The following is a 16,346-nucleotide window of genomic DNA, read 5'->3' on the forward strand; positions in this document are numbered from 1 at the left end:
ATATATATATATATATATATATAAAAGTAGGATCCTTTGACACCAGTGTCAAATTTTAAATTTGACACCATTCTGATAATCGTTAGATCAAAAAAGATTAACGATTCTGGTTTGTAAGCATCTGATACCGTTAATCTTTTTTGATCTAACGGCTATCAGATGAGGTGTCAAAGGATCCTGCCTCATATATATATATATATATATATATATATATATATATATATAGGTAATACTTCTCTCATTTAATATGAGAGGAGTTTTCTTCCTACACTAACAAAAAATATGGAGCTCACAAGTTAAAAAATAAAAAAGAAAAGAAATTACAGGAACGTCTTTTTATGTCTGTATGACATGAGATAATTATCTCCTACTGTTGGAGAAAAATAATTTCATATATATATATATATATATATATATATATATATAGTAAAATCATTTCTGCAGCCACTTTACGTACAGTAACGACAAGTGTATGGTTATGATTCCTCACATTTAATGCTTTCATCCTTTGTATGGTTATGATTATCTGCATTTAATGTTTTCAATTATACGTACAGCAGCTGCAGAAATGTAAACCCCCTATATATATATATATATATGCAATATTGTTTGTCATATTATAGGATATAAAGTTTTGTCCAATTTTTTCATTATAATTATATATTTCGGGAAATACCTAGTTATAATATTTAAGTTTTGTTGTGTGTGTGTGTATGGGTGTTAGTTTTCTTATGTTGCTGATGATAAACCATAATTCCTGCAGACACATAAATACATGGGCCCACCATTTTATTTCAAAAAAATCAAACAAAAAAAGATGGCACAAGTTTCTATCTATCAGCATAAGAGGAAATATGTTTTCCTACAATAATAGATAATGTTTTCCATATATATATATGAGTGAGGATATTCTAACTACCAAAAACTCTTACTATTAACTTACTACCCATCACATCATCATTCGATCAAAGAGAGTGAATGTTAAAAAGTTTTTGAAGAGAGAGAAAATGTTAATCTAATGGTGATTAGATAAGTAGTAAGTTGGTAGTGAAAAATTTTGGTAGTTAGAATATCCATCCTCTATATATATATATATATGGGCTTTCGATTGGTCCTGTTACAGCAAAGTTTTTTTTTTTCCTACAACACAAAACGACAAGCAAAATAATAATAAAAAAAAATTAAAAAAGACAAATTTTATTTTGTCGCTAGTCTCGCATGATAGGAATCATGTTCCTGTAACATAATTGTTATTAATCCCTATATATATATATATATATATATATATATATATATATATATATATATAAAAGAAACTTAATTATAATTATAAAGAAAATTTGATGTCAAAATCACCCGTTATATAATGGGGTGACTTCATTAATAAAGATCGTGTCCATATTATTTAATGAGGTTCAAGCAAGTTTTTACCTAGTAAATAAATCAAATTTAGCTTGTGTATGTCCATTGTACCATGTGGTGATTTACGGGGGGAAAAATTAAAAATATATATGGTTTGCCTTTCTCTTATTTAGAATTTTGTAAAAAAAAGAGAAAGAGAAAGAGAAAGAAGATTTTTCATAAATCTTCAAAAACTCTCTCTTAGACACTTTTTATAACATCCAAACCATGCAAAGAATGTATCCTCCATCTCTCCTTTTTTTTATCCTTCCCTTTCCGTTTGATTCCTTCTATTTTCTTTATCTTCCAAATCCAGACACACTCTTATGTTTTTGTAAGAATGAATTCAACCTAACCTAAAAATTTAAATATTAATAATTTTATATTAGATTTCTCTATCATACTCTCTCGTATAAAAGCTTGAAAAGTGATAATATCATATTTACTTACTTAGGCTAAAAACTTTCACAATTAAATATTTATTAAGAGAATTTAAATGATAGAAATTATACTCATAACCACTTGATCATAAGCTCTAATACTATATAATACAATTAATTAATCCAATTCAATATACGAGAAATTTGGTATGTTGTCATGACTTGTTTTAGGTGGAGATATGGAGAAAATTTTTGGTGCACCGGGAGCATGAAACTTGCTCCTCTTTTTTATTAAAAAAGAAATTTCCCCCCTTTTTTACCTATATTTTGTTTATATTTTCTTTTAATTTTTTTTTCTTTTTAATAAAAATATTGCATGTTTTAGATTTGTGTGCTTCTTGATGTGACTTGCACCTTATTAAAATGCAAGGAACAATTGATTATTCGAGTGTTTCACCGGCCGTAAACTGTTTTGTAGATTAATATTCAAATCTAGCAAATCCTATTAACAACCCAACATGATTAATTAAGTACATTGATTGGATGCATAACTGATGTGGCGTAGTGCTTGTGATAAACCTTAACATCATATTGTTAAAAAGCAGTAGCTTATAGTTTTTTTTGGTCATTGAACACTTGCCCCAAAACAAACTATTTTAAAGCTTGTAAGAAGCTTGCCATGTTGACTTTAATTGTAGCTCTTTTTGGATTTAGGAACGTTCATGGTGCCAACATTTAAAATATAGTAGGTGAATAGATCATATAATATTCATGAGAATATGCCATCTGCTCGTTGAATCATAGACTCTGGCATTTTGAACTGAACAAAAATCATAATAAAAATTCCTGAAATCATATCCAAAGGCTGTTAAGCCAATAACAACTCTAAAAAGTTAGAATCTACTTTTGTAAGAAAGTTCACATCCAGCAATTTTGTGGATAGCTATGATGGAGTGATACTTCAAAAAATTTAACTTGTCGTAATCGACACTTTTTGACATTCTCGACACTCCGACTCTCCCGAAACTTCAATACGCGATGCAGAGACTCAAAAAAGGGATCAAAGGTTATATTGTGTTAGATTTTTAGTTCTAATTATTAAATTTGTTGAATTACGATTATCGTTTTATTGAATTTAATATAAATATTTGTGATATCTTATATTTATTTACAAAATTGATGTGTATTATATAAGTTTAACTTTATTTTTTTTAAATTTTTGAATATTGAATATAATATACACTACATAAATTAAAAATATTATTTAATATCAAAATGTGTCCTAATGTGTCGAGATCTAATATATTTTAGAATTAACGTGTCAGAGTGTTATGTCGTGTCTCGTGTCGATATCGGTGCAACATATGTGGATAGAGCTCGTGGCAGGGAGAGAGAGCTAACCATGGGTTAAGTTAGCAATGATATTATGTGGACTTAGACACCACAATAAACACAAAACTTTAAGGTATTAGGTGCATAAGCGTTTCCACTTATATGGTGCTAACCTGAGCCTATTTGGATCCGCTTTTTTTAAGCTAAAAGCTACTTTCAAGCTAAAGTTAAAAAAAATTAAAAGTTATTTGGTAATTACATAAAAATTATAGCTTAAAAATTATTTAAAATCTCAAACTTCATTTCAAGAATAGCTGGTAAGAGCTTAAAAAAAAGCCCCTCCTAAGAACTTTTGGCTTTTTACTTTTTTCTTTATTATAAAAAAAAAACTCTTTTTATTATAAGAGCTTTTGTAAAAACCTATTTGGCCTAATTTCTGCTTATAAGGCGAAGAGAAACTAAAAAAGAGAGGATTCAAACAAGCGCTTAGGGTGTGCATGACAATCTTTTCGGAATCATTTTTTTGATTTTTTGTAAAATCAATTTAATTTTTTGTTCTCAAGATGAACTGGTTTAATTTTTGTGCTAATGAAGAGAAAAAATAATAATAAAATTTCTTTTTTTTGTTCCCGGGCACAAAATGAGAAACACTTGTCTCTCTCAATCACTCTTCTCTACTATCATCACCACCACCACCATCATCCCGTCACGACCAATGCTACCATCATCGTCATTGTCGTTGTACCACCAGTGTCATTGTCACCACCATCACTACCACCATGCTACCGCCACCACCATCACCATCACCACCACCATCATCATTGCAGTCACTGTCGCCACCACCACCACCATCACCAACCACCACTACCATCACCGCAGTCATTGCTGTCACCATCACCACCACCGCCACCAACCACCACCATCATCGTCGCAGCCACTGCCACCACCACCACCACCACCATGTCATCGCCACCATTATCACCACCGCCATCGTCGCAGCCACTGCCACCACCACCACCACCATGTCATCGCCACCATTACCACCACCGCCACCATCACTGTCTCCGACCACCACTACCATCGCCGTAGCCATTGTCATTACCATCACAACCATTACAACCACCACCACCGCCACAGCCACTACCGTCACCAACACTACCATCACCATCATTGTCATCATTACCACCACCACACAATATGGAAAAGAAAATGATGATCCAGATTTTTTTATATTTAATAAGAATTATTTTTTATTATATTATTTGTTGTGTTATCAAACACAACTCTCATTTCGGAATAAAAATAGAACATGTTTTAATTTTTTTTTTCTCAGAAATTGTTCCAAAGCACATAAATAGAAAAGAATCGTTTCTTTTTAGAAACAGTGTCAGGGAACAGATTGATTGTCATGCAAAATATGTTATCCATGTTTGGTATGTCTTAGGGGGTGTTTGGTATGGAGAATTTAATAAGAATGTTGGGAAAGTAGGGTAGGCAAAATATGTTATCCATGTTTGGTATGTCTTAAAGTTATAAAAAACCAGTAAATTATTTTTCCCATGACTTTTTTTTTTTGAACTAGGCAATGGAAAATAAAATGGTAGTTTGAAGTGTGGTATTTTTTAAATCCAAGAATGGAGAAACATATTTTACTATTTGTAGACAAAAATGCGCTCAAAAAGTCTATATCAAGTACAACTTATTTGAAAAAGTCTATAATGAGTAATTTCGTAATTTCATTACACATTTTTATCAATATTTCACCATCAACCAAACAAAGCATTAATAAAAATAACCCAACTTTTTCGGTAAATTTTTTACCTACCAAACACTTTTTTGTAACTTACCCGAACACAAAAATTTCTCATCATATTCAGATATTTTTTTGCCCAGAAATAAAAAAAAAATTCCCATACCAAACAACCCCTTAGTCTATTCTTAACCAATTTGGAATTTTATCCACTCGTACTTGAATTCCTCGACACATCAAACATTTCATTGACTATTAATATATGAAATATAATTTAAAATATTTATTATGAAATCAGTATTTGATAAATCCATGACAACTCATGCTAATAGTATCTTCATTCCTATATAATTTCTAGATGAGTATGGTAAGCATCAACCAAATCTAAGATAATGCAGAAAAAAAAAAACGTGTCGTTCTTTAATCCAAATATTTGTTGGGAACGTGTAGCGGTGAAGACATCACAGCTTCACGAGATTATGTTGTCTGGTGTTATTGAATCATGGACTCTGTCCGTAGCCTTCTTTGCCTGAATAAGAAACATAATTTTAGAAAAAGATGGGGGCAAATAATCAAACCAGCATCACAAAAAGGATAAAAAAGATAAAACAAGAAGGCAAAATTTCACCTCTTGCTCCCAATTAGTACGTAAGGTGATGATAAGTAAAGATAATACTTGAACAACAAGTGCACATATGATCCCCAGCCAGAGCCCCTACAAAAGTATTTTTACCAGGTAAAATTAAATCAGATGATAGCAATTTTTGTTAATAAGATAATACTAAGGAAATTTTTTTGCGTACTTTTCAAGGACACAAGTTGTGTCATTTTAGCTGCTTATAACTATGTATTCCGAGAAGTACATAGTTATAATATTAAAATTGTACTTTTTTTTCATTTTCCACGTTAGCCAATAACTTCCGATGAGAGAAAAAAAATTCAACTTTAATATTATAATTATGTACTCTTCAAAATACACAGTTGTAACGCGCTAAAATGACACAACTTGCGTCCTTTAAAATAACAAATCATTTTCCCTAATACTAATAGTACCATGTTGCTATGACACAAAGGAAAGACTTGCTTTACCTTGCCTCCAACATGCAATACAAAAGCTAATATGATAGCTGATGGAATGCCAACTAGATAATAAGAGCCTAGATTGATATAGGCACCAATTTTCTGCCAACCACATCCTCTAGCTGTGCCTGCATGCATTATACTTAACAAATTGAGCATTACTTCTAACTAGCTAAAGTGAAACACAAACAAAATCAGGACGGAACTGAACCTTATGCTACATGCTTGGCAAACCAAACTTTACAATATAAATTTTTGGGCATCCTGCAGTATTACCGATCTTCATAGGTAATGAAAGAAATGGGGAAGAAGAAAAACCTGAAAGTACACACTGAAGTCCATCCAAGAAGTTGGATGCTGCAAGAATTGGTGTCATGATTGCTACATATTCGACAACCTCTAATTCATTACTATATGCATAGCCCCAAATATTGCGTATTAGTATCATCACTATTCCAACTAAGGTGCCCTCAATAATGGCCATTACTAAGACAATCCACACTGCTAAACGTGCAGTCCAAGGATGACCAGCTCCAAGTTCATTTGATACACGAATGCTGCAAAGACTCACACAAGCATTACTTGAACTATATTCTATACTAAATCAAAGGAAAATTAGCATTTTTGACACTTAAGTTAAATGGTGAGGTTGCCACAGAACTCTAAAACTTGATAAGCACTACTTACCTTACAGCTCCACTTAAACCAAATGGGATCATCCAAACAGTTGATGCCGTATTCAAGCTGAGAAGACCAACATTAGATTGGTGAAAATAACAAAAAAAGTCAAGTGTGTGTAGGACCTCCTAGGTTATATAAGAATTGTGAAAAGAATGTCAATTATGCAACTGACCAGATAGAAAGTACTGATGTTTCCAACTTCGGATTTGGTAGAAGACCGGATAGGAGAACCATCATTTCAAATGACCACATTTCCAAGCTGTTCAGCAAAGTGAGAGGGAGAAAAAAATGGAAAACATTAGGATCTCAAACAGCATTGAAAGTGTAGTGTTAAGAAAAGGAACAAAAGAGTAAATCTTGATCAGTTATTAGGTCGTATTAAAATATTAGAGAATGAAATTACCAAACCATAACAGCTGAAGGAATGGCAAGCTTCATAAATGAGGGAATGTTAAGCAGTGCCTCTTTAGAAAAGCCTGTCCAAGTTTTTGCACACGAAGGAGAAAACATGACATAGAGTGTCAGTATCAAAACATTAACCCAATAAGAAATAGAATTTGCTATGGCAGCTCCTTTGTTCCCTAGTCCAGATTTGAATACCATAACCCAACATATAAGAAGATGTAGTAAAGTAGTAACCGCAGAGCTGAACATCATTGGAAATACAATATTTTGGGTTTGTAAGAATCTGTTTATGCACTGAAGAAGACCATAGGCAAAAAGGCAAGGAACCATTAACTGAGCATATGTTCCTGCTACTGCAGATATTTCAGGATCCTGGCCAAGGAAAATCAGAATGGATCTTGTGTTTGCCCAAATTATTGCTAGGGGTATGCTGACAATCATAAGAACGAGCATGGCCCTCTGCATGTGTATGCCTAACATACGATGCTGCTTTGCTCCATATGACTGGCCACACAAGGTATCCAACGCACTTGCCATTCCCAGCTGTCCTAATCAAAAACCAAGAATATCTTAAATCACACTATACTATAGACCATAATATTGCTAGCTTAATGCATCCATATCAATTTTTTAGTGCCTCTAAAATAAAGTTAGCAACTCAAACCATTTACTTTACAATTGGCAATTATTGACAAATTTTATTTTGAACTAGTTATATTGACTTCCTATGATATATTATGGCATGAAAATCGAAAACTAGAAAAGGTTCTCACTTAGCATATTAAACTAAACTAATAGAACCATGATATTGATAGCTTCAGTGCTAAATAAATAAACAACAGTATGCTTTCCAGTTTCCATAACCACCAATAACCAAATTGGCTAAAAGGGTGTTTAAAGAAATGAAGATAAAAGTAAAAGGGAAGTTAAGGAAAGCACAACTCACCAACAAGCTAATACCAGTGACAGAACAAAAAGAAGTAGCCATTGAAGCACCAGAGAGAGCCAACTCCCCAAGGTGCCCCACAAACATTACAGATATAATCTGTATGCAAAAATTTAGCAGGCCCACAGATATCAAAGGCCCTGCAAGCCATAACTGCTTCTTCACTTCTTCAAAAACTTCTCTTCTTTCTATTACCCTTTTCTTGTTTTGCTCTATATGATTATCAACAGTGACTCCATGTTGCCCTGAGATTTGAATCAAGGGAGACCGTAGAGATGCGTTTTGATCTTCTCTCTCCATGTTTACACTTATCAGTTTTTCACACACTGAGTGAGATATCACTTTAAATAATAATACAGTTCTGAAACTAGGAACCTGAGGCTGAGATAATGAACTAGACAACTTATGCCATTAATTATTTATATATTTTTCACGTCCCTCCAAAAGTTTATTTTCTTTAATAAAAGGGGAAAGAATAGTTCGCTCTGTGCTCACCACAAAGCTCCAAAAGTTTATTTTCTAATGCGTTGTATCTCGGGAAGATTATGCCGGGAGGCTAACTTTTATTGACTATGATGAACATTTTATTAACTTTCATTGACTATCACCATTAAAAAAATGATGCATTGTATAAAGTAAATCAAATAGTATGCACTATGCAGTATTAGTGATTAAAATTTTTAATTACAATAATAATTATCTTTTTATTTTGATGCACATACAACATAGAATGAATTACTATGTGAATAATTTTTTTTTCACGTATATAATTAAAGGATCGTGTAAAAATAAATCAATAAGAAGAAATAAAAAATTAACTTTAATAACTATTTTAAAACTCAAGTGTTAGTTAATATATATATATATATATATATATATATATAGAGAGAGAGAGAGAGAGAGAATGAGAGAGAAAAAAGTGTTTTTTATTTTAAATAACATAAATTTGTGTCATTTTTGATAAAATTACGTAACCCAAGTGGGGTGGCTCAGTTGGTTGCATGAGAACCTCGGTTTGAATCCCACTAACACCATCTGGGGAGGGGCATAAGTGCTGTAATCCTTGGACTTGCATCCGAACTCTGGATTAGTCCTATAGGCGGCTCAAAGAGTCGAACCAGTGGGAATACCAGAGGGTTCTGATTCGCCTCCTCAAACCGAGGGTTTTGATTCGCCTCAAACTGGAGAGTTCTGATTCACCTCAAAGATATAATTAGGATCAGTATAAAAAAAATTACGTAATTTCTCTCATTTGGTAAGTTCGTCTTTCCCGTTTATAATACGAACTTAATGATTATGTTGAGATCTACAAATACCATTTAATACTACTGCATTAATGCTCTCGAAACTGTAGTGATGTTTATTGGGTAAGATTCCCCGTCGAATTTATAATAAAAAACTGAATCAATTAAGTTAGTTCATAAACTAGTTTGGATAATTTGAGCTAAATAAATTGTTATCGGTTCCTTTTTCAAATTCATATCTTTTTTTTTTTTGGTAACAAAATTCATATCTTTTAATTTAAGAGTCCAACACGAACTCGAACTCAATCAACTTTTTTGAAATAATTTTTTAAATTTTCATTTTTCTCTATCACTTCTCATTCTTTTTAACATTCATTTTCGTTCAATCTAACATTTTCATCTAGTATTCAAATCATTATCAAGTATCTTTACTTATATTTGTTATTTCATTTATTATCATATTTTAGTCAAAAGATTAATAGAGTTATAGAAGTATAATTGTAAAAAACAAATGTTAATGAAATATTAATGTCAAATTTTAAAATTGGTTTAATTTGCTATTAATAAAAAGTTTAAAATTCTAAATAAAAAATTAATAGATGTGGATTAAAAGTTTAAAAAACTTAATGTTTTCAAGTATTGAACTTGTATGTCTTTTGTGAAGAATAGTCGTGTTACATTAAATAATTAAATAATAGTAATTCAGTTGGTGTATAAGAGTTAAATAAATGAGGATGAAAGTATGAGTTTGATCCTTCTCCTCCAGTATCATTTTTAAGATATGTTTAAAACCTTAATTTTAAATCCGCTTTGAATAAAATTACCTCCTCTGAAAGATATATGTGATTTATTTAAAAAAAGAAAAGAAAGAAAAAGTCCTATTACCAGTCAACAAAGCCGACGCTGGTTCCGAAATGTCGTGCGTGGAGCATTGGTTCACATGATATTTAAATAATTTTTATTTTTAATAGGTTTTTTAATAGGTATTTAAATAATTTTTTAGAATTTATGTTTTAGATACATTAAATAATTTCGTGACCTAATTTATGTTGTCTCCTTCATTGTGGGCTGGGCTTCTGACACAAACCAAGTTGGGCTTGGCAAAACCATCTTGGGCAAGACTTTTTCAAGCCTATTCAGTGCAAAATAGAATCCGAAGAGATTAAGAGAAGAATGGAATGCAGTTCACCGCATAAGAGAGAAGTAGGCTTGGCAAAAATGAGCCGGGTTGGGTTAGGAAAAATGAGTTAGTAACTTGAGTCAGCCTGACTCGTTTCAGTTCGAAAAAAATTGAGCCAACCCTCGGGTCAAACAGGTTGGCTCGCGGGTTATGGTTTTTTTTTTAATACAAAAGTATAAAAATTAATGAAGGCAAAGTGGAAAGCTAAAACCTAAAATTCCAATTCAAAAAAATCAAACAAAAATACCTTGCATCTGCCAATAAGTCCAAAACCGTGCATTAAGAACCTTTTTTATAGTATGCGTGACAGTGTGAATGTGGTGCCAACTGGTAATAAGTCCAAGTCCAAATGCAAAATTTTCTATGGTTTATCTGTTGTATAATGTTTTGTATTGAATGAATTAATAATTTACGAAAAAAATGTAGAAGTTATAGCATCAATAAAATTTTATTTTATTTTTCATTTTTTCGAGCCAACCCGCGAGCCAATCCTAACTCGACTCGGGTCGGGTCGGGTTGAATTTTCTGGCTCGATTATTTTTCGAGTCAACCCTAACTCAATTCATTTTTTTCGAGTTGAACACGAGTTGGGTCGGGTTGAGCCAGGTTGACCCATTTTGCCAACCCTAAAGAGAAGACTAAAGTCTCACAATTTCATTAAACCCTTCCTATCCGTCGGTTAATTAGAATAGAATATTACACCATCATTACATGTTAGATCACATAATCACTCTTATCTCTAGAATATCACATCACCCTTTATGGGTTTTCTTGAGTATGTGATAAAAAGAAGGGAAATAATTGTCTTATGTCACATAAGACAATTATTTTATGTTGTACACTTATAAAATTTTATGCTCATTTTTCCTTTTTCTTTTATATTTTTTTAAAAATTATGGGTCTCACAACTTTGTTTCACCCACTTAAGATAAGTAAGTATCTTATGTGACATAAGATTAATAACTCCCTAAAAAGAAAGAGAAAATTTAACTTAAAAAGGCACCATTAATTGTCCTAGATTTGTATCAATTTATCACATACAAAATTCATTATTATGATCAGTTTTAAACCATCTGGATTGTACCATATAAATTGATTATGCATTTTTTCTCTCCAGATATTTCGATCGGTTTCTGTTATTAAAGTTTTAAATCACTTCTAAAAATGATACTGAAGAGAGAATCGAAAATCGAACCCATACTTTCTTCTACCTCTACTCAATTTCCCGGTACTAATGGAACTACCATGTTAAAAAACTTTCTTCTAGCAAGCTGAATGTGACGAAACATTCTTCAACAAACGATTCAAGTACTACTACATTCAGTTCCACTCAGATTGGTAGGGGAAAAATAATGCACCGAACAACGAAGTAAATGAATAGACTAAAAATAAATAAAAGAAAGCAAAAGTAATACTAATATTAGCATGTGAAATATCTTAGAACTCGACTCATTTTAAATAAAGAGAATTATATTGACAAACTTTTTTTACAAATTTATAAATTATTTTATGTCTTATCTGTCTGATTTCATTTAAGCACGTATTACCAGTAATATATAATATAATTTGAAATAATTTATAAATAAAAAATTTGTAAAATAATTTTTTTTAAACATGTGAAAGGAACATCCTATTATTCACAAATCATTGGCTTACTTATTATCGTACGCATATGAATAAATAACTAAAATAAGTATTATGCGCGCGTTGTCGTCTGATTATAATTAATTATTTACATCAACATGCTCTTACTTCCTATACGAAGCGAAGGACGGATAATCTGTCACACTGAAATTATTATTGATTGTCTTCACCTCTTAATTAAAATTTAATTAACTTGAAAAAAAAAACTAAATTGATGCAGTTGACCTATTGCACATGGCCCAACTATTGATTCAAGAAGTTTGGAAGAGTCAATCAAAATTGTGACATAATAAGTATGACTCAATTGTTAAAAGAAGCGGTAATTTAAATTATACTAAATTACAATCAAATTCTAGTCCAAATGAAGCAGCAATATGATTGTGATTTGTTTGGAAAAAAGGAAGCAACACATTTGAGATGTGTTTTGAATAATTTAATAGTAACTATTTATTTATTTTTAGAATTTAATTTATTGTTATATTTGTTTTTAGGATTTTAGATTTTAAATATTGGATCAATTTATATTTAATAATTATTTTTTTTTTGCAAGGATTAGTGTCGTTAGTCTTTAGAATTTCACAAATTTATATTTACAAAAATTGAAATCAGATTTAGTAATTTAATTATAAAATAAGAAGAATAAAATTTCAATTGAATTATAAAAATATATTGGCAGCCCTTCGGGCCGAACCTAGTTTTTCACCTCTAACTGTCAGCATTTTATATAAATATTTTTTTTTGCAAGGATTAGTGTCGTTAGTCTTTGGAATTTCACAAATTTGTATTTACCAAAATTGAAATTAGATTTAGTAATTTAATTATAAAAGAAGATGGATAAAATTTCAATTGGCGGGCCGGCCCGGAGTTTCCACCTCTAACTGTCAGCATTTTATATAAATAATTATTTTTTGCAAGTATTTGTGTTAATTACACTCTTGCAATAAAAAAATTGAAAGTTTAATTTCTTTCTTATGTACTAAATTAAAATTTTCATTTTTAGTTCTTAAATTTTAATAATATTTTTTTACAAAATGACAGACGTCATTTTTTTATTTAAATTTAAAATTTAAAAAACATTTATATTAATTGTACATATTTTTGTTATATAATTTTTTCTATTTTAATTTATGATTTTTATATATTTTTTTAATTGGTTATACATGTATTTTTTACTCATAATATAAAACAAAATAAAAATAGTAGGACATTAAATGAGTTGTCTGCCACAAAAAAAAATTTAAAAAGTTTTTCCCCCATTACAAAATTAAAAATTCAAATTAAAAATTTAAATTTAAACGTAAATTCGAAATTTAGAAGAGTTGAGTTATTATTAATTTAGAAATTCTAATGTAGAATTGAGTGGGACATTGAATGAGTTGTCTGCCACCAAAAATTGTTCACGCAATTTTTTATTTAATTTATTTTCAAATTTCGAATATATTTTACAATATAAATAATTTTGTAATTTTACAATATATTTTTAATATTTTTGTTTTTTATGCAACATTAATAGAGCTAACAATTACCCATGAAAAAAAATAGTGAGATATACAACAAAAAAAAAGTAATGAGACATTAAATGAGCTGTCTACCACTAAAAAAAATTTCAAAAGTTTTCCCACCATTACAAATTTAAAAAATTCAAATTTAAAGGTAAATTCGAAATTTAGAAGAGTTGAGTTATTATTAATTTTGAAATTCTAATATAGAATGTAGTGGAACATTGAATGAGTTGTCTGCCACCAAAAATTGTTAACATAATTCTCCATTTAATTTATTTTCAATTTTTGAATTTATTTTACAATATAAATAACTTTTTTATTTTACAATTTTTTTTAATGTTTGTGTTTTTTTAAGGCAGCATTAATAGAGCTATCAATTATCTATGCAAAAAATAGTGGGATATACAACAAACAAAAGTAGAGGTCTTTTTTATTCATACCACCAAAATTTTCCCACCATTACAAAGTTAAAAATTTAAATTTAATTTTAAAAAAAATTCAAAATAAAAGAGTTGAGTTATTATTAATTTAAAAATTCCAATGTAGAATTGAGTGAGACATTGAATGAGTTGTTTGTCACAAAAAATTATTCACATAATTTTTCATTTAATTTATTTCAACATTTTGAATTTAACAATATAAATAATTTTGTTATTTTACAATATATTTTTTTTTTGTAACATTAATAGGGCTAATAATTATCCATGAAAATAATAGTGGGATATACAACAAAAGAAAAGTAGAGGTCTTTTTTACTTATAATATACAACAAAAGAAAAGTAGTGGGACATTAAATGAGCTGTCTGCCACAAAAAATTTCCAAAAGTTTTCCCACTCTGACAAAGTTAAAAATTCAAATTCAAAATTTAAATTTAAATGTAAATTCAAAATTTAGAAGAGTTGAGTTATTATTAATTTAAAAATTTCAATGTAGAATGCAGTGAGACATTTAATGAGTTGTCTGTCACCAAAAATTATTCACACAATTTTTTATTTAATTTATTTTCAAATTTCGAATTTATTTTACAATATAAATAATTTTTTTATTTTACAATATTTTTTAATATTTTTGTTTTTTTATGCAACATTAATAGGGCTAACAATTATCCATGAAAAAAAATAGACAAATATAACATCATAGAAAAAAAAGACTTGATTATTTTTTAAGTGTATGTAGACTATTAATACACAAGGCACAAAACCCTATTGCTTTAACTTTTTTAATGTTCAGTTCTGATTTTGAAATTATATTTAAAATTAAAGGCCCAAACCGTAATGTATTTTCAAATATAGTTAAATCTAAATAAAAAATCACAAAGATAAAATGAATATCGATAACAACAATAAAATAAATTAGTTTAAGTATAACATACTGTGAAATTTATAAATGGAATTATTAGAAATGATCAGTTATACTTTGAAGAAAGTTCAATTTATTATGAAGAAATATAATGATATTCTAAAATTTTGTTAAATGTAATAATTTATTATTCAAAAAATATGAAATTTTTTTACCACTAGTTAAAAAAAACATTTTTCAGAGTCAAGATTTGACATAAACTTATATCCAAAACAGTGATAGAATATTTTGATATGCATTTTTTATTGTTTGCTATTAAAAATATATATATTTTGGTACAAAGTTTTGCAATGCAGCTGTTGTATTGTAACCGAAAACAAATTTTATCAATGTATGGCTTAACTTTGCCATCACTGATTTCTTTCTTCAAAAAAGAAATTTCACAATGTACACTTTAATTAATGTGAAATTCGTTAATGTATTTTTAACATTTTCATTTACAATCCTTAGTACTACTATAGCCCTTGAAAATTAGTATTTCTCAATTTATTTGTTATTAAAAAATGCAGTTTGATAAGAAGCTAAAATAAATGTCACATAAACAAAAGACACTACAATATCGAATTATAAAATACAACAAATTTCTAGAAAAACATGTTTCTGAAACACAAAATATGCTGCTTCGGTCAGAATTGCTCCCTTCACTGTGAGTTTGGATACGCTTATGCATCAAACCTATTTAAAAAGATGTAACAAAATACAAAAATCAGTAATTTGAACCTGCATCAACAAATGAAATGGTTTTGACATCGTTTGCAGAAAAATAAAATAAAAAATACCCCAACAAAGATGACAACAACGAACCCTTTTTTTTCTTTTGAGTCACAATAGAAATATAAATTAGAAACTACATAATTTTTTTTCTAGCTTTATTTTTTTCGCTGTTCGGACAATTGAACAAAATAAAAAGATTACGTTAAGTACACATGTTAGACAACGAAGTAATCAAACATATTATTGATAACATCTCATTTAAATTCAAATGATGGATTACCTCAACTTTTCTGGTTTTGATGATACAATTTCATTTTCTTGAGCATTATCGAAAGTTGTTTCATCCTGTAATAAAGAACAACCAACAACAGTCATTTCAATGAATAAGAAACGTGGACATCTCATACGAATAAATCAACATCGTACATTTGGGACCAGAGACTTAAGGAATGTTGTGATCATTTCACTTGCTGATACAAATTTTATAAAATACACCTCTCCGTCACATAATTTTTTTTCAGACCTGCAAAGATCATTTGACAGTAGCATGGATCCTTCCACCCCACAAAAAAAGTGAATGCCAAAATTCAAACAACGAAAACGAAAATCATAACAATAGACACAAAAATTTAAAATCACAACAGAGACGAAAAAATTTAAAACATTAAAAAAATGATCAACACTACCCATTCATCCAACAGAACCATCTTAACATTGTCGTCGAAAT

General features: G+C 29.6%; 1 protein-coding gene across 1 annotated transcript; it reads right to left on the bottom strand.

Moving 5' to 3' along the window:
* Positions 1-5,179: 5,179 nt before the first annotated feature.
* On the bottom strand, positions 5,180-8,341 carry LOC133316800 (protein DETOXIFICATION 16-like). Its single transcript, XM_061518578.1, has 8 exons — positions 7,976-8,341; positions 7,028-7,572; positions 6,797-6,883; positions 6,631-6,687; positions 6,262-6,500; positions 5,953-6,071; positions 5,492-5,578; positions 5,180-5,392 (listed from the first exon to the last, which is right to left on the bottom strand). Exons 1-8 carry the CDS (start codon positions 8,273-8,275, stop codon positions 5,333-5,335), a joined length of 1,494 nt encoding a protein of 497 aa, XP_061374562.1. The 5' UTR covers positions 8,276-8,341; the 3' UTR covers positions 5,180-5,332.
* Between the last annotated feature and the right edge of the window lie 8,005 nt (positions 8,342-16,346).

This window comes from Gastrolobium bilobum, unplaced genomic scaffold (genome assembly GCF_033153095.1).
Source record: "Gastrolobium bilobum isolate Gb01-03AN ecotype WA unplaced genomic scaffold, APGP_CSIRO_Gbil_v1 utg993, whole genome shotgun sequence".
NCBI classification, from domain to species: domain Eukaryota; kingdom Viridiplantae; phylum Streptophyta; class Magnoliopsida; order Fabales; family Fabaceae; genus Gastrolobium; species Gastrolobium bilobum.